At 35.7% G+C, this 25,854-nt stretch overlaps 4 protein-coding genes across 8 annotated transcripts; all 4 read left to right on the top strand.

Annotated features, from left to right (window-relative positions):
* The first annotated feature begins 2,938 nt into the window (after nucleotides 1-2,938).
* LOC141683285 (uncharacterized) lies at nucleotides 2,939-7,906 on the top strand. Its single transcript, XM_074487978.1, has 4 exons — nucleotides 2,939-3,089; nucleotides 5,361-5,564; nucleotides 6,369-6,461; nucleotides 7,130-7,906. Exons 2-4 carry the CDS (start codon nucleotides 5,434-5,436, stop codon nucleotides 7,704-7,706), a joined length of 801 nt encoding a protein of 266 aa, XP_074344079.1. The 5' UTR covers nucleotides 2,939-3,089; nucleotides 5,361-5,433; the 3' UTR covers nucleotides 7,707-7,906.
* A 646-nt stretch (nucleotides 7,907-8,552) lies between these two features.
* On the top strand, nucleotides 8,553-11,802 carry LOC141683689 (uncharacterized). The gene is made up of 2 exons (XM_074488445.1): nucleotides 8,553-8,689; nucleotides 10,667-11,802. The coding sequence occupies exon 2, from the start codon at nucleotides 10,692-10,694 to the stop codon at nucleotides 11,508-11,510; it is 819 nt and encodes a 272-aa protein (XP_074344546.1). The 5' UTR covers nucleotides 8,553-8,689; nucleotides 10,667-10,691; the 3' UTR covers nucleotides 11,511-11,802.
* A 715-nt stretch (nucleotides 11,803-12,517) lies between these two features.
* On the top strand, nucleotides 12,518-15,111 carry LOC141683688 (fructose-bisphosphate aldolase 1, chloroplastic-like). Its single transcript, XM_074488444.1, has 6 exons — nucleotides 12,518-12,813; nucleotides 13,059-13,328; nucleotides 13,710-13,819; nucleotides 13,935-14,025; nucleotides 14,168-14,437; nucleotides 14,571-15,111. The coding sequence occupies exons 1-6, from the start codon at nucleotides 12,646-12,648 to the stop codon at nucleotides 14,847-14,849; spliced, it is 1,188 nt and encodes a 395-aa protein (XP_074344545.1). The 5' UTR covers nucleotides 12,518-12,645; the 3' UTR covers nucleotides 14,850-15,111.
* Nucleotides 15,112-18,440: 3,329 nt separating this feature from the next.
* On the top strand, nucleotides 18,441-25,693 carry LOC141683229 (kinesin-like protein KIN-7E). Of its 5 annotated transcripts, none has more exons than XM_074487937.1 (14): nucleotides 18,441-18,619; nucleotides 19,321-19,366; nucleotides 19,994-20,266; nucleotides 20,839-20,928; nucleotides 21,053-21,153; nucleotides 21,244-21,357; nucleotides 21,425-21,506; nucleotides 21,579-21,646; nucleotides 21,735-21,800; nucleotides 21,896-22,020; nucleotides 22,430-22,763; nucleotides 23,006-23,945; nucleotides 24,444-24,759; nucleotides 25,141-25,693. In XM_074487937.1, exons 3-14 carry the CDS (start codon nucleotides 20,044-20,046, stop codon nucleotides 25,463-25,465), a joined length of 2,784 nt encoding a protein of 927 aa, XP_074344038.1. In that variant the 5' UTR covers nucleotides 18,441-18,619; nucleotides 19,321-19,366; nucleotides 19,994-20,043; the 3' UTR covers nucleotides 25,466-25,693. The 5 variants fall into 5 exon arrangements, with proteins under 5 accessions (XP_074344038.1, XP_074344034.1, XP_074344037.1 ...); XM_074487933.1 differs by having other exon boundaries at nucleotides 18,443-18,619; nucleotides 23,006-23,941; nucleotides 24,440-24,759; XM_074487936.1 differs by having other exon boundaries at nucleotides 18,443-18,619; nucleotides 19,922-20,266; nucleotides 23,006-23,941; nucleotides 24,440-24,759.
* Nucleotides 25,694-25,854: the final 161 nt, after the last annotated feature.

Genomic DNA, 25,854 nt, shown 5'->3' with positions numbered 1-25,854 from the left:
CGTAGCGGGGGCATGACAAAACACTTTTACACACATAAAATCCAAATAAAAGCATACAGATCATGAATAAAAATTCGAGGGATCGAATCTAACCTTTAAAATAATTCGGAGACAACGATCAGAGATCCTTAGCAGTTGCTCCTCAAGTGTGAAGCACTCCACCGGTATCCACCAAGAAAACGATGTTAAGGAGGAGGAAGGAGGTGGAGAGAATTGGGTTTTCCTAACTTTTTGGGTTTTGGGGTTCGAATGAAAATAGGGTCTATAATAGTGTATATATAGACAAAATTTTCAGCTGAAATTTTCCCATAAATATTATTATTATTATCTCATTTATTATTCTCATTAATAATTAAAATACCTTTTAATTATTAATCCTTTTTCTAAACACTTTAGAAATAATTATCTCTCTTGATTTAATTTCCAAAAATTAAATTCTTTAATTAATAATATTAAGAACTTTTCTTAATTAATTTATAATCAATTAAATCTCATTTAATCAATTATTAAATTTGCCAATTAATTATTTATTTCACAAATAAATAATTATTAGCCATTATTAATTAATTCCTCCACCATTAAATCATTCTCTTTTTATGGTGTGACCCTGTAGGTTCAATATTAAGCCGGTAGTAGAAATAAATAATAATAAAACTATTTTATCATTATTTATATAAATTCTCTAATTTATTAAATATGATGAATTAATTAATCACATTTATTCTACATCGTGAGGGATACTTCTCAGCATATCGCGACTATCCGAATAATATGAATTCACTGCTTAGAATACCAAGAACCTATTCAGTGAATAGTTACCGTACAATAAACTCCTTCTACCCTACAATGTCCCGATTAAATACAAGGCATGGTTCTCGTGTCAAGCCTATCTAATTCAATCACTTGCTTACCATTTACTATGCGTAGTTCTATGCAAATTAGAAACTCCTTTCTAATTTCATTCACTCTGGCCAGAGATTCCTGAACTAGCATAAGTGGATCAGCCTTGAACATTCGCTTCCTTCACTGGAAGGGGTAGATCCTTTATTGATCATACACTATCTTCGTGTACAAATTCCTATACCCATTAGAGCCCTAAAAATTGTCCCTGGAGACTAAGAACTAAACCAAAGCATAGTTCAGTGTACACAAGATGACTATGATGACCTCAAGTCTAAGGATACTTGTACAACTATCACTATGTGAACAACTGCTGACACGTGAGTGAACTCCATCAGTTGTTCAGCTGTGCGAGTCATGTTTAGTGAACTTATTCTATAATAAGCACCTACATACTAGCTATAGTGTCACCACACAAATGTCTATGAGAACAAACATCCTTCATAATGAAGCAAGCATAGTATGTACCGATCTTTGCGGATTATTAATTACCAGTTAGTAATCCTATGACCAGGAACTATTTAAGTTTAGAGTTATCATCTTTTAGGTCTCACTATTATGATCTCATCATAATCCATAAAAAACTTTACTCTAAACTATGGTATATCTTATTCAAACACTTAAATAGATAGAGCCCGTAATAAAAATAAAACAAGTCTTTTATTAATATCAATGAAATCAAAACATATTACATAAAAAGTTATCCCTAAATCCTTATACATGATTGGACTTGGGACGTATTCCTTTCAACACAACCATCCCCCGCCCTAAAAACACCACAATTGATCTTTATTCTGGCCATTAACCTCCAAAACACTGTTAAATGAAATTCTACCTTTAACATTTGGCGCTATAATGAGGGGGGTTTCATCTTAGGGAGAAAAGATGACTAAAAAGGACAAGTCGGTGGTAGTATTAGGAAGTGGTAACAAGAAGGGAACCTCTAACGGGTTAGAACAAACGCCCCTGAAGAACCAGGCGCCACCGCCACCACCAGAACCTATTGATGGACAGACGGTCTTAGCCTATCTAGAAGGGCTCGACAACCAGTGATTGAAATCAACACCATGATGTCCAAGGTAGAGAATAGCTCATTCACGAGTTCAATGATGTGGCAGGCAATACGAGGCGGAAGAAGGAAGCATTCTTGGAGTGGGATGAGATCCCCCCGAGCCAGGTCAAGCGGGGAATGGAAACCTCATTACCTCTTGGTGGGTAAATTAAATCCATCACAATCCCTGGGTTTCCATTTAATTCATATTCCAGTTACCCCTCGTTCTCATACCCTCCATTCCCAATCCCGATTCCCATTTTCACGCTGCATCCAAATGTCTCCTTAGTTCCTTTATTTTGTTTTCATCTTTTTAAAAACTCGGTAACATGACATCTATACTATACTATAATAATCAGAATGAGGTATAATTTGTAGTTTGATTAACTCCTCAGTTTGGTTATTCCTTTTCATTACGACCGTCAGATCTTTTTCATCAAATAATCAGAGCCGTTAGATCCAAATACTAAAAAAATACACTTCACAAGTTCTCAAGTCCGAATCCCGTCAACAACAAACATTTATATTATTATTTATAAAGATTCATATAAGTTTTGTTCGAATCTCATCAACAACAAACATTTACATTATTATTTATGAATAAAATCTCATCAATCATATACTATTTGAACTCAACTTGAAATTATACACAATAAAATTATAATTATATAATTATTATTTAGTATTTAATTAGTTATATAAAATTTTAATAAAATTATATAAAATAAAAATAAAAATACGTAAATAACATGAGGATGACCTGACGTAACTCCCTAGAGCTTATAAACTTCTCCCATATAAATTTAATGGCATTTTTATAAATATTAGTAATTTATTCTAAAATTATAAATTTACCCTCTTGTATTTATATGAGAAAATGTTATAACCCCGGTATCGTTATCTCGTACATGATTTGTCATTAATCAAAATAATGAATGAAACAATTTAGAAGTAATTTGACTCGAGGGGTAATACGGGAAAGTAACAAAAGCGTGACCGCTGCATTTGTTGATAGGTTTTAGATTTATACATACAACTACTTACATGCTCTTCTCACACAACTCCGTACGGAGATAATCTTCACTTAGATCTGCGCTGACGGAGCTATCGGACGGTCAATATTGCCGCGACGAACAAGGTCTCTCTCTCTCTCTCTCTCTCTCTCTCTCTCTCTCTCTCTCTCTCTCTCTCTCTCTCTCTCTCTCTCTCGCTCCCTCGCTCCCTCCCTCCCTCTCTCTCTCTCTCTCTCTCTCTCTCTCTCTCTCTCTGTCTCTCTCGCTCGCTCGCTCGCTCGCTCGATTCGAGTGCTCGTTTCTGTGTGTTTTATTGTTAGATCTCTATACTTTGGTTTGTAATTGCTGTATTTATATCTTATTATTCTAGATGTGTTTGTTTTTGTGTGTTGCGATCTCAAAACTGTGTAATTTAAGTGTAATTTCGTATAATATATGTGTATGTATGTGAGTGCGCTTTTAATTGGTTGAGATTTGCAGCAATTGTTGTAAAATACATGTATCTGTGTACGAATGCGTTTCGAATCGACTTTGTATTGTTTTATTTGTGTGTGTGTAATATGCTTTTTAAATGATCACTTTTTGATTTGTTTACTGTTGTATAATATTTGTATATGTACATTTATATGTTTGAACAGGCTTCTAATTGATTGATGTATCCGTTTGGAATGAGGAGTTCCACATTTTCGATTGGATGTTTTTTGTATATAGAATATGGAGTACCGGAAAGTTAAAGAGGTTAATTAATGAGATTTATGTTAAAATAAGGTGTTTTTTTTGTATGCGGATTGATTTAGGACAAAAGATTCGTATGCGGAGGAATGTTGGATTGCCACAGTTGTAAATCAGCACTCTCTTTGTGCAAAACGGCATAAGTTTAGCAATAAGGATATAAATCAAATGCTTAATTTTTTTAGAAATGTTTTTGTTTTCATTTTTTTTTGTAATTTTCTTACTATATATTTTCGGCGGTTGAAAATCAGACTTTTTAGTGGAATGAGGGTGGAGTTTTGTGTTTGGATTTGACTTGCAACTTGTTAACAAGATGGTAATTGGATTTAAAAACAAAAGTTAAGAATTTGAGTGTTTCCAAAATACTTTACATTTTATAACAGGCAAATAGATCGCAAGTTCAACTTGGGGATATATATTGATAGATTTCTGAATCTGGCGTATGTAATTATGCATTTAGATCCTCATTTAGGATTATGACACTCTGCATAGAAAGAAAGGCATTTGGTCTTGTTAGATTTAAAAGTTAAGCCTTGTAATATCTATGCTTTGTGCCATTGACTATGTTCACAAGCACCTCGAGTAGAGGGACACTATTAAGTATTTATTGCGCTTTTTAAATCGCACGTCTTTGATTTTCATGGACAAATAGCTAGTCCATGTTGCCCCTTGCGTTGAAATCTAGGTGAGTCATTTATTAACTTTTGGACAATTTCATTATTGATAAAACTTCCCTCTTTCTGTGTATATATATGGGGATACATCCTTTCTAAACTGATAGTTATGTCCATGCACAATATTATGTTAACTGTTTTCGTAAATATAAAAATGAAATTGATTAATACAAGATGTGTGTTCTTATGTATATACATACAATATTAATAAATGTGAAGCCATGTAATTTGTTTTTGGATAATTAATCATGATAGATGTAGATGGATTATGATTATGGATATGGGTTATGGCTTTAAGTAGGCTATATGAATATTTGTATCCGGGTCTTTTTATGTATGTATACTGAAATGTCAGCTATTCTTTGAACTTATGATTTTGTTCTAAGCTTCTAGCTTGACTTTATCCATCCTCATATTGTTCGTTTTCTCTTGCAACGAATACTCGCCTAGTTAATTAAAAAGGGAAGTCCATGTCTTGTGTGCCAGATAAACTGCGATTGTTATTGTCTTGCAAAGTTATAGATTAGTTATGGATCCCTTATAGGTGTTTCTAATCAGAGATCTTGACATACACAAGTCCTCTTGAATGGAAGCTGAAGCTTCTGAGCTTCAATTCTTACAAATGTTGTAACAGACTTTTGTAATCATATTGATTGCATCTAGATCTTGGATTGGATAAAGATAAAATTTCATTCATTTATTATAGATGTTGGAGTTTGGGTGACCTGTTTGCCTGATCATTTACAACTACTTAGGTATTGTATGTGTCAATGGCATCGGCTCATAACCACGATGATTGTAAATACCTTTTGGAGGATGTTGTTGCAAACCGAGTTTTGGTGCTGATTAGAATGATTTTTATATTGGTTGAGGTTGTATGCATGCTGAATATATTCTGTAGTGTTGGGTGGGTGTATAATGTCATGAAGGGTAAAATATGGACTGGATTGGACTCATGGATGTGGTAATCGGTGTGGTTGTAATGGACAGGGAGGAGGCAGCACTGTGGTGGTAGTAATTTTGCTGTGCGGTGGTGGTTGGTTTGAAGAGTGTGTGTTTGAAAATGAGTTCAATCAGCAGGAGCCGAAGCAACAGCAGAAGCCGAAGCAGGAGTCCAATGGATCGCAAGATCCGTACTGAACGCTACTCTTATCGAGATGCACCATACAGGAGGGATGCACGGCGGGGTTTCAGGTTCTCTGTTTTTTAGTTCTTTAATCACTGCGTAAACATCTGTACATTTAATTATGTAGAAAACCAGTCAATAATATACGATTCTGCTACATTTTGTTGCCATACTTCTGAATACGTACTGAAATTAAATGATCTAATCCCTCCGACCCAACTCATTTCAGTTTTTTTCTCATGCTTGAGTCCTTGACACGCATTTTAAGGCTACTATAAAGTAAAGTTGCATAATTTATTTTTGAAATTTCCTTTTTTTTGTATAATAATTTGAACATTATATTTTTATTTAGAAGAAAAAAATTTAAAAAAATTTAGGCAACTATATTTCATAAGAATCTTAAAGTGTGTGCCAAGCCCCCGTCCCCCAATGTAAAGAATTGGGTGGGACGGAGGGAGTATGTATTAAATTATATTTTTTCCCTTTGTTATTCCTTGTACAACTACTGTTACCTGAAGTCTGAACAATATACGAGCAAGTTTTGGGTTTCTTGTTAGTTCTGCACACATAAAAGATACAACTGTGAGCGGGTAAATATATCAATCTGCACTTGCCTTTTTGGATGCCTGATATGTCTGCATTCTTATAAGCAAAAGCTTAGGCTTACACCAGAACATATAATAATTTGTAATAATACATGATAGTTTGTAGTCTTTCAATGCAGAAACTAGATTAGTCTCTCATTGCGATGCTTAATGCAGCGGAGCCTGTCAAAGTCATCTGTTTCAAATATTTGTCCTTTTTTTTCTTTCCCTCTCCTTATGCAAGTGTGTTTCCATTTAAATACTAACACTTGTTCTTTTTATCTCCAGCCAGAACAACCTTTGCAAGAACTGCAAAAAGCCAGGCCATTTTGCGAGGGAATGCTCTAATGTGGCCATTTGTCACAACTGTGGCCTTCCTGGGTAAGGATGCTTGCGATATGCTCTTTGACTTTGCAACATTAATTGGGCCTTTAGGTTTGCTTCATAACAAAGTGCTAGCTTCATAATGAGTTTTATTCTTGTGTTACAATTTGGTTTAGTTCTAGAAATTGATACATTTTGTTAATGTGCATTATGACTATGCCTATGATGCATATGCATTATTAAATGTATACAATTTGGTCTAGTTCTAGAAATTGATACATGGTTTGCTACATGCCATGTTGACTGCATTGTTTGATACTTTAACCTTCTATAATGTCCAAAGAGAAACATGGTGCAACTAAATCTTAATACTTTAACCTGCCATTATGTCCAAAGAGAAACACTGCACAATGCTTGACTTTTTTGTATGTCCCACTTTTGCACTGTTGCCTTTGCTCGAAGTACAGTTGCCTGTGTTCGAAATTTTATAATGATTTATTTCCCTTCATGTGTTTGTAGTCGTCAACTTGAATCAATTACTATACAATTTGGTAATGCTTATTATCGTCACTGGTCTTTCCAAGTTCTTAATTGCAACCATATCCTTCTTGCAACTCTTTAAATGGAAAAAGAGAAAAAAAGTAAAGGCTGTGGTTGTTTTAAGTTGAACCTTAACACAGTAATTGTTAGTTGTCATCATAGTCACTAACTAAGCTGTTAATCAGGCATATTGCATCGGAGTGCAGCACAAAGTCTCTATGCTGGAATTGCCGGGAGCCTGGACACATGGCTGGAAACTGTCCAAATGAGGGAATTTGCCACACATGTGGTAAGACAGGTCACCGTGCCAGGGACTGTTCAGCTCCCCAGCTGCCTCCAGGTGATCTGAGGCTGTGTAATAATTGCTTTAAGCAAGGTCATATCGCAGTGGACTGTACAAATGACAAGGCATGCAAGAACTGTAGGAAGACGGGCCACTTGGCTCGTGATTGTCAGAATGATCCTGTTTGCAACATGTGCAACATATCGGGCCATGTTGCTAGAGACTGCCCGAAAGGTAATGTGATTGATGAGAGAGGCGGCAGTCGTGGTGGTGGTGGTTATCGTGATATTGTATGTCGTAACTGCCAGCAGGTGGGCCATATGAGCCGTGACTGTGTAGCCTTGATAATTTGCCACAACTGTGGGGGCCGAGGACACTTGGCATTTGAGTGCCCATCAGGGAGGTTTATGGATCGCATGGACCGTATGGACCGCATGGATCGCATGGAGCGGATGGACCGTTATCCTAGGCGATACTGATTGCCGAAATATTGTTGCAGTATTAAATGGCTGGTAGTTGTTTTTGATTTGCACTTGGTGGTGATAAATTTCAGATTTTAGAATAATAGACTATTTGGTATCTTTCCCTGGTTTGTTCCTACAACAACTATATTTTGATGTACTGGATTAAGTCTTGATAACTCATTCTGGATCTATATTAAATGTGTTTTTGGTTGAAATTTTTGGTTTGTACTGATATAGTTGTGGGATCACCTTCAAGGAGTGTATTGATTTAGGTTTTATGGCTAGTTTCATGACAATGTGGCATACTGTCATTCTGCTGGCCTGTATTTTTTTGTGTTAATAGATACCACGACTGCAGACTTGATTTCTGTTATGCGCTTATGAACATATGATAAGCGCGAAAACTTAAAATTGTAAAAATTGTAGTGTATATTGATTGGTTCATTTTTTATAATAGTGGTGGACTTCGTGCATTCACATTAACTACACCAATCAAATTGACCCAAAATTACAAGTTTCTGTACTTATAATGTGCATGTGGGCATAGATAAATCGTTTTTAATTAATGGTTTCTAATATGAGTTAATATATTAAGTCATTGATTGATATAAAGAAAATATTTTGAGAATACCAAGATAACAAGTGCATATCAATTTTTTATTTTTTAAAATACATATGCCATTACTTTCAGGAAAAAAAACATAAAATCTATTCCAAATTTGTATCTTGAGCATTGTGAATGTAAGCGTTCAAGGAAAAATGTGGAGATTTTACATTTACGAGAAGTTCTTTTATTTTTTTTTTAATTTTTAAAATTGTATAATGAAACAATTTTTATTTTCAAAAATAACTTTGCTTGGAGCCGAATAAAAAAACACAAGAATCCTTCACGGAGCAGTCTTGAAAATCAAAACACCAAAATTGAGCTTTATCAGTTTTCTTCAAAAAGATTTCTCCTTTCTCAAACCCTAATTCGGCATTTCCTCGCTGCTTCAAAGGTACTGATTTTCTCCCTCTCTCTCTCTCTCTGACGTCTCTCTCCCGTCTCTCCCGTCTCTCTCTCTCTCTCTCTCTCTCTCTCTCTCTCTCTCTCTCTCTCTCTCTCTCTCTCTCTCTCTCTCTCTCTCTCTCTCTCTCTCTCTCTCTCTCTCTCTCTCTCTCTCTCTCTCTCTCTCTCTCTCTCTCTCTCTCTCTCTCTCCCTCCCCCTCTCTCTCTCCCTGCCTCTCTCTCTCTCATCCATTGTGTGTGTGTGTGTTGTAGCTATCTGTTTATGCCCTTGCGGTTACTTTATAGAATAATCCCACCATGTATAATTAATCTTATAAAATTTAGCTCAATTATTCATTTATTTACAACAGTTATTCTTGAGTTTTAAAATTGAGCAAGATAGGTACTCTCATTTAGTTTGGTTATCGTGGCTCTGTTAAATTGTTCATATGTCTGTATGTGTTTGTTTTAGTCAAAGCCCGAGATTGGTTTTTTATAAAAAAAATTACTTTGGGGTTTTTCGAATCATGACATTGTTAGCTCAAAAGATGTTTTTTTTAAATAGCACTGTAGTTATGTTGTATTGTATGTGTTGTTGTTTATTCTTGAACTGTTCAATTTAGAACTTGGACGGACCTAATATATGATTTATTAAATCCGAATATAAGGTAACTTGATCTCTTAAAAGATGTTTTTTCGAAGAATTAGTTCAATCAGTTTGTCATTTAAAAATGGAGTTTTAAGTATTAAGAATTGTTTTCCCAAAAAATAAAATGATATACGGAAGATGAGGCTAAAAAGAAGGGGTGAGTGACAAACATAGCCCATCTTTAATAAGAGAATGACAAAACTAACCACATTCAAAAAAGTGGCCAACTTTAGCCGGTGATATACGCATTTGAGAATAGGGTAATATATATAATACGCACCTGTCATAAGAGTAATCTGTATTATATATATATTATTTTATTGAATACGCAAGTGGGGTCGGAGTATTATATTAGTTAAGCATTCCTTGAATGCGTATTCCACTCTAATAAGCATTCATTGAATGCGTAAGCTTATTATTAGAGCACCAGCCTGCACTAGCCATCTGACATCACATGTGAGAGTTTTCGGCTTTTCACCTTTCGTGTTCTCTTTCCCCAGTAGCAAAGAGCAGACAACATTAAGCAATCGATAAAGGGGTATTAAAAAGGCTACAATTGGCCAAATTTTCTAAAGCGGTTAGTTTTGTTAAAATTTCTGAAAACAAGTCATATATGTCATTTTTTCAAAAAGAAGAATAATGGAGTGAGCTTAGAGTGCAATACGTAAGTTTCTACCCCCTTTAAGTTTTGGCCTTTCAAATCTTCAATAGATTTCTGCAAATATTTCTAGGAAGGTAGCAGAGTTGCAAATACGTTTAAAAAAGTAATATTTTTGCTAATGTCTTTAATTTTTTTGGCATTTTGTTCCCTAAAAAAGATTTTGTTTCAGAAATACCTATATGGCTATATTATGTATTTTAATATTCTTCCATAAATCCTATATACATGGTCATTACTAGTTTTTCTACTAAACTTTATTCAACATTACTGTTTTCCCTTTAGAAATATGGTCTACACCAACAAATCTAACCCTTATTTATCTTATAAAAAAGCGTATAAAACTGCAAAAAGAAATGAAGAATGATTGTTCTCAAATATTTGCTTTTTAAGGTTGTAGCACACTAACCAATATCTCATTTGTTATCTCAAATGTTAACATAGTTAATTGTATGTTTTACAAGATTATCCTTAGTAGTCAAACACACTACTCAGAAAAAAATTAAGATACCATTAATTATCTAATAGGGACATAGTTGGAATATAATACTGGAAAATCATACTTATCTGATCATTCTCTTTGCAATTTGCATACATATTTCATAAGATGCAAGGATAGTCAACATATGGAAAGAGTCTAGTTTGGTATGTAGTAATTATTCTGATTTGTTGTCTTTCAGAAGTGCTATCCCCCAACACACTCTTATGACATTAGTTACTCACGATGCCCTGGAAACCATCTTTCAAGCCTTGAATGCGGACGATGACATGGTAGAAGATTCTTCTCCATCTCTTACTGCCAGTCCTACAAAATCCAAGCAGGATAGAGATGTGCCTTCCCTGGAAGATGTAAATTGGGCAGAGTCCTGTTTCGTTAGCGATGCTGAAAATTCAGATCCGAATTGGACATCCTTGTTGGATGCCTTAGCGGAGACTCTTAGTTCCCGTTCTTATGCACCTGCTAGTTCAGCATCTGAAAGTGATGCGTTGACAGGAGGAGTTGACATTGCATCTGTACCTACCAGTAAAGAAACTGAACCCTTGGTCTCTGCGGAAACAACTGCCTTCGATTCTGCATCTATTCCGGCTAAAAACAAATTAAAAAAGAACAGTGATAAATACCCAATAGATGACCAAAGTGATGCCTCGCCCTTGGATAGTACTTATGAAAATTTGTTTCTTCCAATCTACAAGGAAGGAATGAAAGCACTTGATGATTTTGTTGCTGAATTTGATGCTGAATTTCCAGTATATGTGATGGAGCAAAGAAACGAAAGTATCTTTAAGGAGTGGGATATAGACATTCCAGAGGAGGAAGATGAGCTTACCAAACAGTTGGGCAAAATCCTCTCAGGCGGTGATACTTCAGAAGCAGATCCTTCAAGTATTGATGACACTGGGGTGTGGGAAGCATCGAGGGGACAGTCTATTGATGATCTTGTAGCCGGATATATTGACCTGTCAATTGATGATCTTATTTCTGGAGTTTCTGACCTGTCTTTGAATGGATCTTCTGCTTCATGAACTCCTAGTTTGAATCACGGAAGTCAAATTAAATAAATTCACCATGCTTAAGATTTCTTTTTTATAAGTTCTGTATCAGTATAAATAGTTTTTTGGTACTGATCTGAGTTGGCCAATGCAAGTGAAATTTGTAAGTGAGATATTGATGCATGGTTGCAAGGGTGAGCTTGGACTTTGGTTCAGTTAATCCTTGCAATGTCCAGGACAGCTTACAGCCAAATCTGATAGTGTAGAAAACAGTGCAACAACTCCTTTTATTTTGGTTTGGTGAAATTTTATAAGATTTTTCGAAGTGCCTTGGTTGGAAAGAGTATGCGATATTATCAGGCCTCGCCACATTTGGCGATGCTAATGCCTAGAGAAGTCTGCGGATTTTCCTAGGCATGACTTGTCTTGGTTTTTGTATACTATTTGTAGAGAATGCTTTCAAGGAAATTCGAACTTGTAATCAACATATGTAGTTGCAATTAAGGGTCTTTCTGATGTGTGACCAAAGGCACACAATAAGTTGGAGCATTTTTATTGGTGAAATTGTTGTGCATGCAGGATGGTCCATCATATTTATGATTTGAAGTCCAGTAAAAATGCTCTGAACTCATGAAAGTTGGTGTTTATTACGTGTCCCCGGGCACATATTAGAAAACCGAGCAAAATTACTCGGACGATAAGGTTCACTCATGCCAAAAAAATATTCTAAAGATGAAAACTTTTACATTGAGTGACTTATTTGGCTAGTTGTCCACCGTTGTTGTGGAAGCTATCTCATCAAAACCAGGGATTAGACAATGGCCACTAATCCATTACAGGTAGCTTACATAACAGAGACAAGATTAACATAAGATTAGAGCCTCAAATTTACTTTTCAGCCACTTGTTCAACAAATGCCAAGTAGGCAAACTGTTATCTACATGGCAACTCATGATTTGTCAATCTATTGCAGCCTCAAATGAGACATCTGTAGTGATATGCAAATGACAATTATAAATAGAATGATTGAGTGAAGTTGCAATGAGTGGTATTGAGAAGCAGAGATAGCTTGAGAGGAGATAAGATAAGTGAAGGCCTAAGGCTACTAGTGTTTTGTTTTTAAGAGGTCATATACAGTCATTCTTCTTGAACATAACAATAACATACAATGGCCTCTGCATCCCTCCTCAAGTCCTCTACTGTTCTTGATAAGTCAGAGTGGGTTAAGGGTCGGACCCTCCGCCAGCCCTCGGTCTCTGTTGTCCGTTGCCACCCTACCGCGGCCTCAGCCTTAAACATCAGAGCTTCCTATGCCGATGAGCTTGTTAAGACTGCGGTAAGTTCTTGATTTTTATTAACTTTCCTTGAGGGCTCATTTAACATAATGGATCTGTTTGGCAAATCTGATAAGTTGGCTTATTGACTTATAAGCCCGTAACAGCTTATTGACGAGTGTTTGTTGATCCAACTTATAAGTTGAATTTACAACTTATAAGCTGATAAGTTGAATAATGCAGACATATGTAACGAGTAAACAGGAGTCGTTAATATGAGTTATTTGTCTTAATCTTGTGTTTATAGAAAACTATTGCATCACCTGGACGTGGGATTTTGGCCATGGATGAGTCAAATGCTACATGTGGAAAGCGGTTAGCCTCAATTGGCCTCGAGAACACAGAGGCCAACCGCCAAGCATACCGTACCCTCCTGGTCTCGGTTCCAGGACTAGGTAACTACATCTCTGGTGCTATCCTGTTTGAGGAAACTCTTTACCAGTCAACAGTTGATGGCAAGAAGATTGTTGATGTTCTCAAGGAGCAGAACATTGTTCCTGGTATCAAAACCGACAAGGTACACAATTCTACATCTCGAACTATAATAATTTCCTACTAATATGTAATAGCTAGGAGTAGTGGCTTGTGAGTTGTGTCAGCCCTCAGAGTTATAATAAACCAAGCACACAATGGTTCGAATAAGAATGAACATCAAATCTATTCAGTGGTCAACTATTTAACGTTCAGCTAGGTATAACGATTATCTAAAATTTACGACATAATGTTAATCCAACCACTAGTATGAATTCAGCTGTAGTGTCAGATATATTATCAAGACTGTAAGACTGAGCTAGTGAACTACTGAAATAATCATACAATTTCTATATGGATTTAAGTATTATAACTATGACCCTTGAAACAAAAATGGTGATTGAGATGTAAAATACTTTTTCAACAGGGTTTAGTCCCCCTAGCTGGTTCAAATGATGAATCCTGGTGCCAAGGTCTTGATGGTCTCGCTTCACGCAGTGCTGCTTACTATCAACAGGGAGCTCGGTTTTGCAAATGGTGCGGCTTTATATAGATTCCTCAAACTATTCCTATATACAAAAAATAAATAAATTAAGTGGTATCGCAATTTGATGTTCATATATAGCAACATAACCTATCTGTGATCAATCAGGCGTACCGTTGTGAGCATTCCCAATGGTCCATCTGCATTGGCAGTGAAAGAAGCTGCTTGGGGCCTTGCTCGCTATGCTGCAATCTCTCAGGTATGACAACCTCAGATATATGAGTAGAAGAGTGATTACTGTCATAAAAGTAGTTTTCTTTAGTGCGTGATAGTGTTCTTTAGCACGCACACACATATAACCTTTCACTTGAGTAATGGCTGAATAACTTTTGAAACTTCAGGATAACGGGTTGGTACCAATCGTGGAGCCTGAAATCATGCTTGATGGTGAACATGGCATTGCCAGGACATTTGAAGTGGCTCAAGCAGTTTGGGCTGAAGTCTTCTTTTATCTTGCTCAGAACAATGTCCTCTATGAAGGTATCCTCCTCAAGCCTAGCATGGTTACCCCTGGTGCAGAATGCAAGGAAAGAGCCACTCCTGAACAAGTTGCTGACTACACTTTGAAACTTCTTCATAGAAGAATCCCTCCCGCTGTCCCTGGAATCATGGTACGTATATTTTGAATTATACTCTCAATTCACGACATTTGAAGGGAGTAGCTAGTGAGTAGTAAACATACACATTACACAAACTTGGTTATATAATTATGTACTAATTTGTTGATTGGTTGTGGTTGAGCAGTTTCTGTCAGGAGGACAATCTGAAGTCGAAGCAACCCTCAACTTGAACGCCATGAACCAATCTCCCAACCCGTGGCACGTGTCATTCTCCTACGCCAGGGCTCTTCAGAACACCTGCCTGAAGACATGGGGAGGTCGCCCAGAGAACGTGGCTGCAGCTCAAGAGGCATTGCTCGTGAGGGCCAAGGCTAACTCCCTCGCTCAACTTGGAAAGTACACTGGTGAAGGCGAATCAGAGGAAGCAAAGAAGGGAATGTTTGTCAAGGGCTATGTGTACTAATCAAGATATCGCATAAAATTTTCCTTGGCAGAAACAGCAGAGATTAAGGCAAATCTATGAAGACGATAAAATAATTTTTCTCTCAACTTATTAAGATAATAGATGTGAAGACTATTTTTGTTTCCTTACCTGAATCTCAACCACTTCATAATATAAAGCTTCTCTTCAAGGAGATTAGTTAGTGTGTACCAGTTACCATCCTTGATACTCCATATCTCAGACTGTTTCATGATTATAATGTGTATTTTCGATATTTTCTCCATGTTTAACGATTCTCTTTCGACTCTTTTAAGGTTCCTTTGAATGTCATTGCATTACATATCATAACAACTTCAATTTGTGAGTGATCAGATCAGAAACAGTCTACACTTCTGATAGCTGCAAGTCAATGTACAAGATTATAACGATGATTTAATCTGTTAAGGAACTAGTCGCTCTAAAACCTCGAGGTTGCAGATGTCTTTACTAAATCTATTTTTGTGAAGCTTCTCATAAAGCTTAGAGCTACAGTTTTACCTGTTATAAGAGCAAGTCCAATGCAATGCTATAAGTGGTGCCATTTCTATAATTTGAAATCAAATGTAAAAAATTTTAACTCTAAATGAGTTCTATAGTTAAATGCAAATATGCATATATACATTATTGGTTCTAAATTTGAAAACAAAGATACATTTATGCATCTAGCCACATCATCATACTATTACAAATGATATGAATGTTGTTATGTTTTAAATGAAACTCAGGGGATGATGATAAAATTTAGGTAAATTAGAATGTATTTGGTTTCAAAATGCGAAGTTGAAATTTTATTTTAGCATCGAAAGACACCTTTTGGTGCCAAATTATAGCAATAACTATAGGTACTTTGCATCTTACATTGAAGTTGCTCTAATTTGACAATGTTCAGCTGAAATGAGCAGTCAAATAAGTACGGATAAAAATCGGGAGAAAGCACGTTTCGGTTCGGCTCGGTTTGGAAACTGATAATACTAGTATGAGTTCAAATATATAACATAGTAATGAGGCTACCCAGATATCTATTGAACATACACAAGAAAATACACCAGCAGAGGCAACCACAAGACAAGAGTACTCATTTTGCTTTGGACCAAGGCCCAACTAGGCAACTACTAAACAAGGCCCAAATTATTTTGGTTTTTCCAATTCAGCTGGGATCTATTATCGAAATTTAAATATTTAAATCGATTCAATTTCTTATTTCTATTTTTAAATAATGTTAGCTACCCCAAATATGCATCTTACACACGTGGGCAATAGTTTTAGGAATCATTTTGGCTCTAACATTTCACTTTTTCTAATTTCAGATTGGTTGTGTATTCGATTCAAATTTAATAGATTATTTCCGGTTTCCGTCCCGAAACGGTTAAAGTGACCATAAAACCGATTATTTCACCCGAATTTTAGGTAGGATAATGGTAAAATTGGGTAGTTTGTGTTAGAGCTGAGCAAAAAACCGATTAAAATCGAAACGAACCGAAATCGGGAAAAACCGCACAAAATAAATCTGGATAAATTTGATCCGAAACCGAAAAGAATACTGAATTGATTTAAATAACTTGGTTCCAGTTACCGTACCAATTACTAATATTAATAAATAAATATAATCAAACCGTTGTTTGCGATTTTCAATTTTAAAAGCCAAAAAAAGATTGTTACGATTCTGATTTTATCCCAAAACCAAACCGAACCAGCCACGCTCTACCCTATTTTGTCCCACCAACAAAACCTAGAGTAGTTTCAAGTGGGATCGGGTTGTTGAAGATTTATCTGACAAATAAAATAATAATATTTTCAAATTCTAATCATAAATTAATACTCCTAAGCTACGTGATTAAAGTAATCTCTATTTCAGTCTTTCTAGCTATCATCAAATAAGATTCTTTATGTTGCTTGATTTGACCCTCATCTATAAAAGTTAAGAGTATTATAATTAATAAGGTTGTTCTAATTGACCTATTTAACCACACTTAACAATGTTGATCTAGTGGAGCCGTGGAGGAAAAAAGGCACATAGTATTACTCAATTACTATTATGACCTTCCGGTTCTTTATTTTATGTTCAGTCGGCGTGCCCCGTTAGAATAATAATTAATTATACGGTTTTATATTTCATGTTCGGATGATGGTAAAAAATATCATGTTTTTTAAAATTGGTGAAATGCGGCAAAAATACTGACGAAATACGTTTTCCCAGATTTGGTATATGTTCGGATACCCATTTTCAGACTGGGTATTTCAACCATTTAAAAAAAAATGAAATATATTTTCTCAGATTGGGTATATCCTCGAATATTTTAACCATTTTTTTTTGAAAAATATATTTTTACACAAAAAAATAAGAAAATAAATTTTTTTGAGATATTCAATCTGAGAATGAGTATTTTATTAATAAAAATGGTCAAAATGTTGATAACATGTATTTTTGTCACTTAGTACCAAATAAATATTTTTTTGTCAGTTCGATAATCAATTTGATACATTATAACGTTCACTTTAATGACTAACTTGATAATTAACCAAGTTCTTTATTTAAAAGATATTTTATAATGATTATTAATATTATCGCAAATGCAATTACATAATACGAATCTTAATATTTTACAGAGTATATATTATTATTTTATTAAAAATGTTAAAATTATTATTATTCACCGTATGTTCTATCATATTTATTAAGCTATAAGCTGAACAAGAACCGTTTTACTCGTTTTACTTACGAAATATAAATCAATCAATCAAACTTTCAATATATCTCAGTTCACGTGTTTTGTAGGGTATTGCGTGAGCCCGTATGATTTACCCAGTGCGTACCCGGAGATTTACAGCTGCGGATTAACTATGATAAAAAATAAAATAAAAATAAACAATCCTTTTTTTTAAGTTAAAATAATAATCTTTAGAAAACATAATTCAATAAACAAGATTAAACATAATTATGCTACATTAAACAGTCGGTGGACAGTGTTGTTGAAGCGTCCTGGTCATATTATAAAAATAAATGATGCAAATTGCAAAGAACCTGAGAATTGCTTTTTAGTCAGATTTTTAAAACATAATGCTACCCACGTTTAAGTTTCTTTACTTTTATTATTTGTCAAACTGTCAAGCTTCTCACGTCTTAAGTTGATACAATGTATGATAAAATATTGCTTCTGCCTCCTGATAAAATATTTAAAATATTATATGCAACGATTTCTCTTCCGCTCTCTTACGAGATATCGAGTATTCGAATATTTGTTAATTGACACAGTGATATTAAAGTTTAAAATTTTATCAAAAATAATATAAGTATGTGATAATAAGTCTTTGCATAAAATTTTAATACCCCAATAACAACTCAACATTCCGTAACATTTTCGAGAACGTTTTTAGGAGCCATAGTCTCTTTCGAGATCTCATCCAACGGTCTAAAATAACACATCTACATGATGTGAGGATCCTATAAATAGACATATCAGCATTTCTCATTAAAAGAAAAAAAGAAAAAAGAAAAAGCTTACCAATATTCAGAGCATCACGTGACCTATCCCCTGACTTTAAGCACAAACCCCCAGGGCAAAACCGTAATTTCACCGCCACCTTTTCAAAAACTTCCACGCCCAGCAACTCCTTCCCCGTTTCAGATCACCGCTCTCTCTCTCTCTCTCTCTCTCTCTCTCTCTCTCTCTCTTTTACCATTTCTAGATAGAGAAACTCAGCGTGATTCTAGAGAGAGAAACTCAAAATCACATCACTTCTAGAGAGAGAAAGTGAGTATGTTACTCTCTCAGTTTTAGAGAGAGAAACTAGTGCTTGTGTGTGTATGTGTAAGTAGAGTGTTAATCCTAATTAACTTCGGATTTTCAATTTCATATGTAATTTGTTTGTTTTGTGTTAGAGAGAGAAAGTAATGTGTGTTTTGTGTTAGCTCTCTCTCTCTCTCTCTCTCTCTCTCTCTCTATCTTACTGTGTATGTCATCTCGAATTGTTCCTGTTTCATTCGATTTATTCACTCTGTTTTTCTCGATTTTTCGAGCTTTTATTCTCCGTAAAATCATGTGTTTGAGCTCTTCTTCTCATAAAACATCTTCACAACTATATTATGTGTGTGTACATTTTTAGTCTGATTCAGTTTGTTGATTTTGTTGCTAATTTGTTTGATTTAATTCGTGCGCGCGGGCGATTTGTTGCTAATTTGTCGAATTACGCCCGCGCGCACATTTAATAATTAGTTAGATTTAGGTTATGAAATTAAGAGTAAATACATTGGTGATATAATTAATTAGGTTGATTTGTTGCATTTTAAAGCATTTACCGTTAGTATCTACGGTTAACGAACGGTAAATAAGCATTAAATTAGATGCTTGTGTGTGTACGTTACGTTTCTGGATTTATTTGTTTGTGTGTCAGTATGTGTGTGTTTCTGTATATTCTTATTTTTGGAGTTTTTCTCATTTATTTTTATAAACAGTGGAGAAGCTTCTAATGGAAATCTGATGCTGAAAAAAACACACAAGGTAAAATAATGAATAATCTCTTCATTTTTGCTCAATGTATGCGATGACAGATTATGTAGGGGTCAGCGGGACACGTGCCTCACGGAACCAAAAATCAACAAGTTTTTATTAAAATTTTAAAGTATAAATATGTATATTATAAATAATCTCTTCATTTAGCTCAATGTACGTATAATGTATGCATATGTAAGTATGAATTTGTATGTGATATGATGATGGGCCCCATTGTGTGATATTTCCTTTTTGTTGTGTGAGTGTGATAAAGGGCATTGTTACTTCATATTCAAGTATAGAAACCTTGGAATGGAATATTTGGGTTATTTTTCGAGCCTTTTGACCAAAGATTAAGCAAACTGCTTAATCACTCAACTAACCTTTTTGATTTTACCTCTTTTCTTTTATGTAGTTGGTTGTTACTTGTTTAATTGTATTTCATAATTAGCTTTTTGTTTCGAAATGACACAGTAATGAAAACGTGGGACATACTGTTTTTTTAGGCACAACTACCTTGTTTTTTTAGTTTTTAACTGGATTGGATTGGTTTGTTTTGGATAGGAGATGGTATGTTGAGGGTAATGCTTGATTTGGGGTTTGTTTGAGTTATGACAAATTTGTTTTTGTTGTAAGTGTTTGCGGATTTGAGGGAGAACAGAGGTAAGAAGCTAGGAGGGTTAGAGATGGGGGCAATTGGTGAAGAAGAGTTGATGAAATGGGATAAGATGCAAGGAGCAGGAAGTGCCCGTGAAGAGAAGATTCTTGTGTTGGTGAGGTTGAGGCCGTTGAGTGACAAGGAGATCGCAAGGAATGAAGTATCGGATTGGGAATGCATTAATGAGACCAGCATATTGTTCCGGAACAGCCTCCAAGAACGGTCTATGTTTCCTACAGCGTATACATATGGTAAGGATATGATTGAGCATTTTCTCATTTCTTTAAAATTGTTGTATATTTTGTTTTTGGTTAAAAACTGGAATTGTGGGTTATTTCTTGGGGTTTACTTGAGCGCTATATGTATTTGTTTTCCAATTCTATAGATATTAACTTTTTCCAGTACTATGTACTTTAAAAATATGGCACATTATTGACTAACATTAGGTTCTAAAATTATGAAATTCTAAATATTTTTCTGGGTATGATAAATGCTTAATTATGTACATGTATGTCCTTAAGTTCAAAGATGAACCTGAACTATATACATGTATTTTTTAAAGTAGAGTGATAAAACTTCTTCACTATAGTCCACACATGTAATTTCCGTGTAAACTGTGCCCTTCAATTTTTATTATGGATATGACTTTACACTATCATATAGAGAGTAGAGACAAGTGACTGATTGAAGCTTTTTTTGGATCATATTAATTCACGGTGTCCATGAATAGATGTGTCGGAATAGTGGTACTTCTGGATGCATATATGCATATTGTTATCTAATCTACCCCTCTTTTTTTGCCTTGGTAATTACATTGGGATAGACAGAGTATTTGGGGGTGACTGTTCGACAAGGCAAGTGTATGATTCAGGAGCAAAAGAGATTGCCCTTTCAGTTGTCAGTGGTATAAACTGTAAGTGCAGTACCCTTGCTTCTTCTTGATGATATTGCTTCTTCTGGATGATATTGTGACCTTAATTAGTCCTTGAGGCTTGAGCGAATATTCAATATATTTTAATGTGAAAACAATTGTTCAGCAAGTATATTTGCATATGGGCAAACAAGTAGCGGAAAAACATACACCATGCTTGGAATAACCGAGTATACAGTTGCAGATATATATGACTACATACAACGGGTAATTATAACTTTAGTGAAATTGTGTTATATTCAATCAATTTCTTCGATTATGACTGCTTATAAACAAATGTCTTCCTTTTTTTCCTAGCATGAAGAAAGAGCATTTGTTCTGAAGTTCTCTGCAATGGAGATCTACAATGAAGTCGTTAGAGACCTCCTTAGCACAGAAAATATTCCACTTAGGCTCTTAGATGACCCAGAGGTATTATCATGATTTTTGAGTTCCCACTTTTGTAGTATGTATTCTACTAACATACTGTGTGTTCTAGAAAGGGACGGTTGTCGAGAAACTCACAGAAGAAACTTTGAGGGACCAGAAGCATCTCAAGGAGCTTCTTTCCGTCTGTGAAGGTATGGCCTTTTTGCAACAATGATGATGTTGTTTTTATGTATTTTTATGTTGTTTTTATTCTATTTTTACAGCTCAGAGACAAGTGGGGGAGACATCCCTGAATGAAACAAGCTCTAGATCCCATCAAATTCTCAGATTGGTATCCCCTTGTGTCCCTGATTATCTATTTAGAGGTTTATTTTTACAATTTTTTAAGATAACATAATCCATCTAATTGTCTCCTGCAGACAATTGAGAGCTCCGCTCGTGAGTTTGTAGGAAAAGGCAAGTCCACAACTTTGGCGGCCAGTGTGGTATGATTAGCTATCTGTTTGATTACTTTCCTTAGTATTGTATATTGTGACACTCTTAAATCTGTCCTTAATTTAATTTATTCTTGTTCATACAGAACTTTATTGATCTGGCGGGGAGTGAGCGTGCGTCACAGGCATTATCAAGTGGACAGAGACTTAAAGAAGGCTGTCATATCAATCGTAGTCTACTGACACTGTCAACTGTTATTCGCAAGCTAAGGTTGACTAGTACTCATGAAATAATCTGTAAATTTTTCTTTACTATATCTGTCATTGTTCCTACTATACCCCAATTTCATGTTTTCATATACAGTAGGATTGTGTTGGGTTATGAAATAGTGTATATATTTAATATTCTTACTCAAATAGTACTACGGACAATTCAGAAGTGATATCACAACGCCATTAGAATGAATTGGAAACCTCAAAAATAATGCTATGCAAATTATGCAAGTAACACTGTTAAATGTTAACTTTATTTTCAATAAACCATGAAGACTATTATGTATGCCTTCCTCTGATATTCTTTCACACCTTTCCTTTTTAGTCACTACATGCAATTCAAGGAATATAATGTAGTATGTGATATGTACACATGCTTGTATGCTGATTATTACGACTTTATGCAGTAAGGGAAGACATGGACATGTGAATTACAGGGACTCTAAACTAACCCGAATTCTACAACCCTGCTTGGGTGGCAATGCAAGAACTGCCATTATTTGCACCTTGAGCCCTTCTCTAAGTCATGTTGAGCAATCCAGAAATACTCTCCTGTTTGCCAGTTGTGCAAAAGAAGTAACTACAAATGCTCAGGTCAATGTTGTAATGTCAGATAAAGCCTTAGTTAAGCAGTTGCAAAAGGAGTTGGCTCGATTAGAGAGCGAGTTAAGAGCTCCTGCCCCTACTTCAACTTCTGATCATACAGTATTGCTGAGAAAGAAAGATCTTCAGATTGAGAAGGTAATTCTTTCTTTTAAGGTCACTCCTCAATTCCCATCCACCTATAAATGTCTTAATTGTGAGAAAAATATGGAGCTGCTGCTAATTAAGTGAAATGTTTCTTTATGTTACAATAGGACTAAATGTTAATTAGCCCATCATTCTAGTGTCTAATTTACATTTTGTAGAAGTTACCTCAGTAAGTAGCATATTTTTTCCTATACTGCCACTGATAAGGTTTTCTTGTTTTGTTTTGTTTGTAGTTAGAAAGAGAGGTCAAAGAGATAAGTAAGCAACGTGATCTTGCTCAAGCCAAGCTTGAGGACGCATTACGAGAGATTCAAAATGGCCGGTCTTCTCACCAAGGCAACCGGAGTGATATGGCAATTAACCAGCTTTCAGATGATGAAGAAGACTTATCTGATGGCACCTCTCCATCAGTTTCAAATAGAAGGAAGTTTGTTAGATCTGGGGCGCATCATGGCCTGGAAGAGTTGCCGCTGCAAACTGGTCATGACTCTGACGCCATCTGCAAAGATGTTCTATGCATTGAAATGGATGAGTCCAGCAAGGATGGAACTTCTGAACCTCTTCCCCTGTCAGCTGGTCAGGACGACGGGCGAGTGCCAGCATTAACAGAATCTGGTGTTGGAGACTTAGAAGATGAGGAAATGATTTCAACATTACCTAGAGAAGTAAGTCACCCCCAAAACTCCTACAACTACAATGCACTGGAGCAGAAAGTTCAAGATGTGCAAAAGACCATTGATACTTTATTTGGCACTTACCCTGCTGAAACATCTCCGTGGTCCCTCGCAACAGATATGTCTAGTTCTGGAAGCCCAAAGTTAGGTAGGAGCTCTAGTTGTAGACCTAATCTCATGATTGGCTCATCTTCACCTGGCTATTATGAGATGTTACAATCAAATGAGAAAACCCCGCCTAATCAATCAGCAAATTTTTTTCCTGGAAGACCAGCACACTCCCAGAGGAGGATTCCTCCACTAAATTATAATGACAACACTAAGAGGCTTTCAAGAAATGATTCCCAATCCTCTGTGGGAAGTGTTTTATTGGATGAGCTTAAAGGTCAGAACAGGTTACCTGGAGATGAAGATATCCCTAGCATTGACACATTCGTTGCTGGAATGAATGAAATGGCCAAGCTTCAGTATGAGAAAAAATCTGGCAATAATCAGGCTAGTACCTTTTCTTCTACGGTTTCCGCATCATTTATCTGGTTTTTTCCTAGTATGAAATTTGTGTGTGTGTTGGACATGGCCAAGTGCAGATATTTAGTTGCTAGTAACGAGTCTAAAACCATTGTCTTCTTGCTACAAAGATGAGAGGGGATTGCACCAGTGGTGAGGCAGGGATAATAATAATATTTTACTGATTAGTTTGATGTCTGCATGGAAACCTAAGTTTCTTTTTAAAATTTTCAAGTTATGTGCTGAATGATATTACAAAGACCACATCATTCTGATGATTTTTTTTCATCATTTTGTTCAAGAATTGTGGACCAGCTGCAGACTCTTATTGTGCAGTGACATTTTTTGTGTTATTTAACTGAAATATGTTTTTCCGCTCCATATATGTTTTTTACTAACCACAGAGTTCTCAACATTGAACGTTGCAAGTTGTTGCAGACTTGCAGCTTCTATGGTGCATTGACATGATCTCTTGTTTGCATTTAGGCAGGGGAGACAGATTTGAAGGTTAAAATGTTTGCGAAGAATGTCAAAGATATTGGTTTGGACCCAATGCAGGATGTGATGGGAACTCTTACAGACTGGCCTTTGGAATTTGAGAGGCAGAAGAGGTCGATACTTGAACTTTGGGAAACTTGCAATGTTTCACTGATTCATAGGACATATTTTGTTCTGCTCTTCAAAGGTGATCCCAAGGATTCCATTTACATGGAAGTAGAGCTTCGAAGACTTTCCTTCCTCAAAGAAACATTTTTAAAGGGAGGTCCAGCTGTGGAAGATGGTCGGACTCTTACATTGGCTTCAAGGTCCTTCCCTTTCCCTTTGTCTCTGTATTATAGGTGTGTTAGGTATATATGTATATTAAAGGACTATTTTCCTTACTGGCTACAGTTTTTTGCCGAGTTTGTCTATTTTCTATTGAACTACAGATCTTGCAACATTTTCCTTATGCTCATGTATTTCAACTTCTGTGTGGGTATTAAGTTGAAGACCTGGCCTGTACTCTAGAGGCATGTGTGCAGCTAAATTAAGACCTTTATGTGCAAAATAGTATGATTTTTGTAATCTCAAGAAGCAGGAGATATCTCGTGAAAGAATGCATCTACAAGTCTGATTATGATTTTTGTCTGATTGTATAGTATATAGAAATCTATCTACGAGTACTAATATTATTTTTGGTAAATCAGCTTGAAAGCTCTTCGTCGTGAACGAGATATGCTGAGCAGGTTAATGTACAAAAGGTTCTCAGAAGAAGAACGAAACAGGATCTATGAGAAGTGGGATATCAGTTTGGATTCAAAAAGGAGGCGGCTGCAGCTGATTCTACGTCTGTGGAGTGACACAAAGGATATGAACCACATTATGGATAGTGCTGCAATCGTCGCAAGGCTTGTTAGGTTCTCGGAGCAAGGACAGGCGCCAAAAGAAATATTTGGCCTTAGCTTCACTCCGCCACGTATGGTGAGGAGATCATCTTTTGGATGGAAGCAGAGCACTGCGCCTCTCTACTGAGCTTCACATATTCGCAAGGCAGTGATAGTGATTGGTGATTGTGGACGATTAGTAACCATTGGTAATATTACTGATAATAGTGTAAAATGTTTGATTGGTCTAGTAGTTTAGAACGATGTCGAAAATCTAACTTCTAATGTGTACGAAGGTGTGTTACTCTACTGTATCTTGAGAACGATTATCAAACTGGAATTCTACCATCAATTGAGAGAAATATCGGTTGTTCTATAGTTGTGTTGAGTGTAAATATTTTTTATCCATCTCACCGAACACACACTCGTCAAATGCCAAAAAAAAACTTTGTAAAAATTGTAACTCACGCACCCAAATGCAAGTTCGAATGCAACAAAATTAGATTAGAGGGATGTATTCAATTTGAATTTTAATTT

Source organism: Apium graveolens, chromosome 9 (genome assembly GCF_009905375.1).
Source record: "Apium graveolens cultivar Ventura chromosome 9, ASM990537v1, whole genome shotgun sequence".
Taxonomy (NCBI): Eukaryota; Viridiplantae; Streptophyta; class Magnoliopsida; order Apiales; family Apiaceae; genus Apium; species Apium graveolens.
This window is presented reverse-complemented; position numbering and strand designations above follow the sequence as displayed.

Coding starts and splice junctions, on each gene's coding strand:
- LOC141683285 (XM_074487978.1), top strand. CDS start 5,434: ATGAGTTCAATCAGCAGGAGCCGAAGCAACAGCAGAAGCCGAAGCAGG. Junction 5,565..6,368: donor GATGCACGGCGGGGTTTCAG/GTTCTCTGTTTT, acceptor TTTTATCTCCAG/CCAGAACAACCTTTGCAAGA. Junction 6,462..7,129: donor CACAACTGTGGCCTTCCTGG/GTAAGGATGCTT, acceptor GCTGTTAATCAG/GCATATTGCATCGGAGTGCA.
- LOC141683689 (XM_074488445.1), top strand. CDS start 10,692: ATGACATTAGTTACTCACGATGCCCTGGAAACCATCTTTCAAGCCTTG.
- LOC141683229 (XM_074487937.1), top strand. CDS start 20,044: ATGGGGGCAATTGGTGAAGAAGAGTTGATGAAATGGGATAAGATGCAA. Junction 20,929..21,052: donor AGTTGTCAGTGGTATAAACT/GTAAGTGCAGTA, acceptor ACAATTGTTCAG/CAAGTATATTTGCATATGGG. Junction 22,764..23,005: donor AAGATCTTCAGATTGAGAAG/GTAATTCTTTCT, acceptor TTTTGTTTGTAG/TTAGAAAGAGAGGTCAAAGA.
- LOC141683688 (XM_074488444.1), top strand. CDS start 12,646: ATGGCCTCTGCATCCCTCCTCAAGTCCTCTACTGTTCTTGATAAGTCA. Junction 14,026..14,167: donor GCTATGCTGCAATCTCTCAG/GTATGACAACCT, acceptor TTGAAACTTCAG/GATAACGGGTTGGTACCAAT. Junction 14,438..14,570: donor CCGCTGTCCCTGGAATCATG/GTACGTATATTT, acceptor GTGGTTGAGCAG/TTTCTGTCAGGAGGACAATC.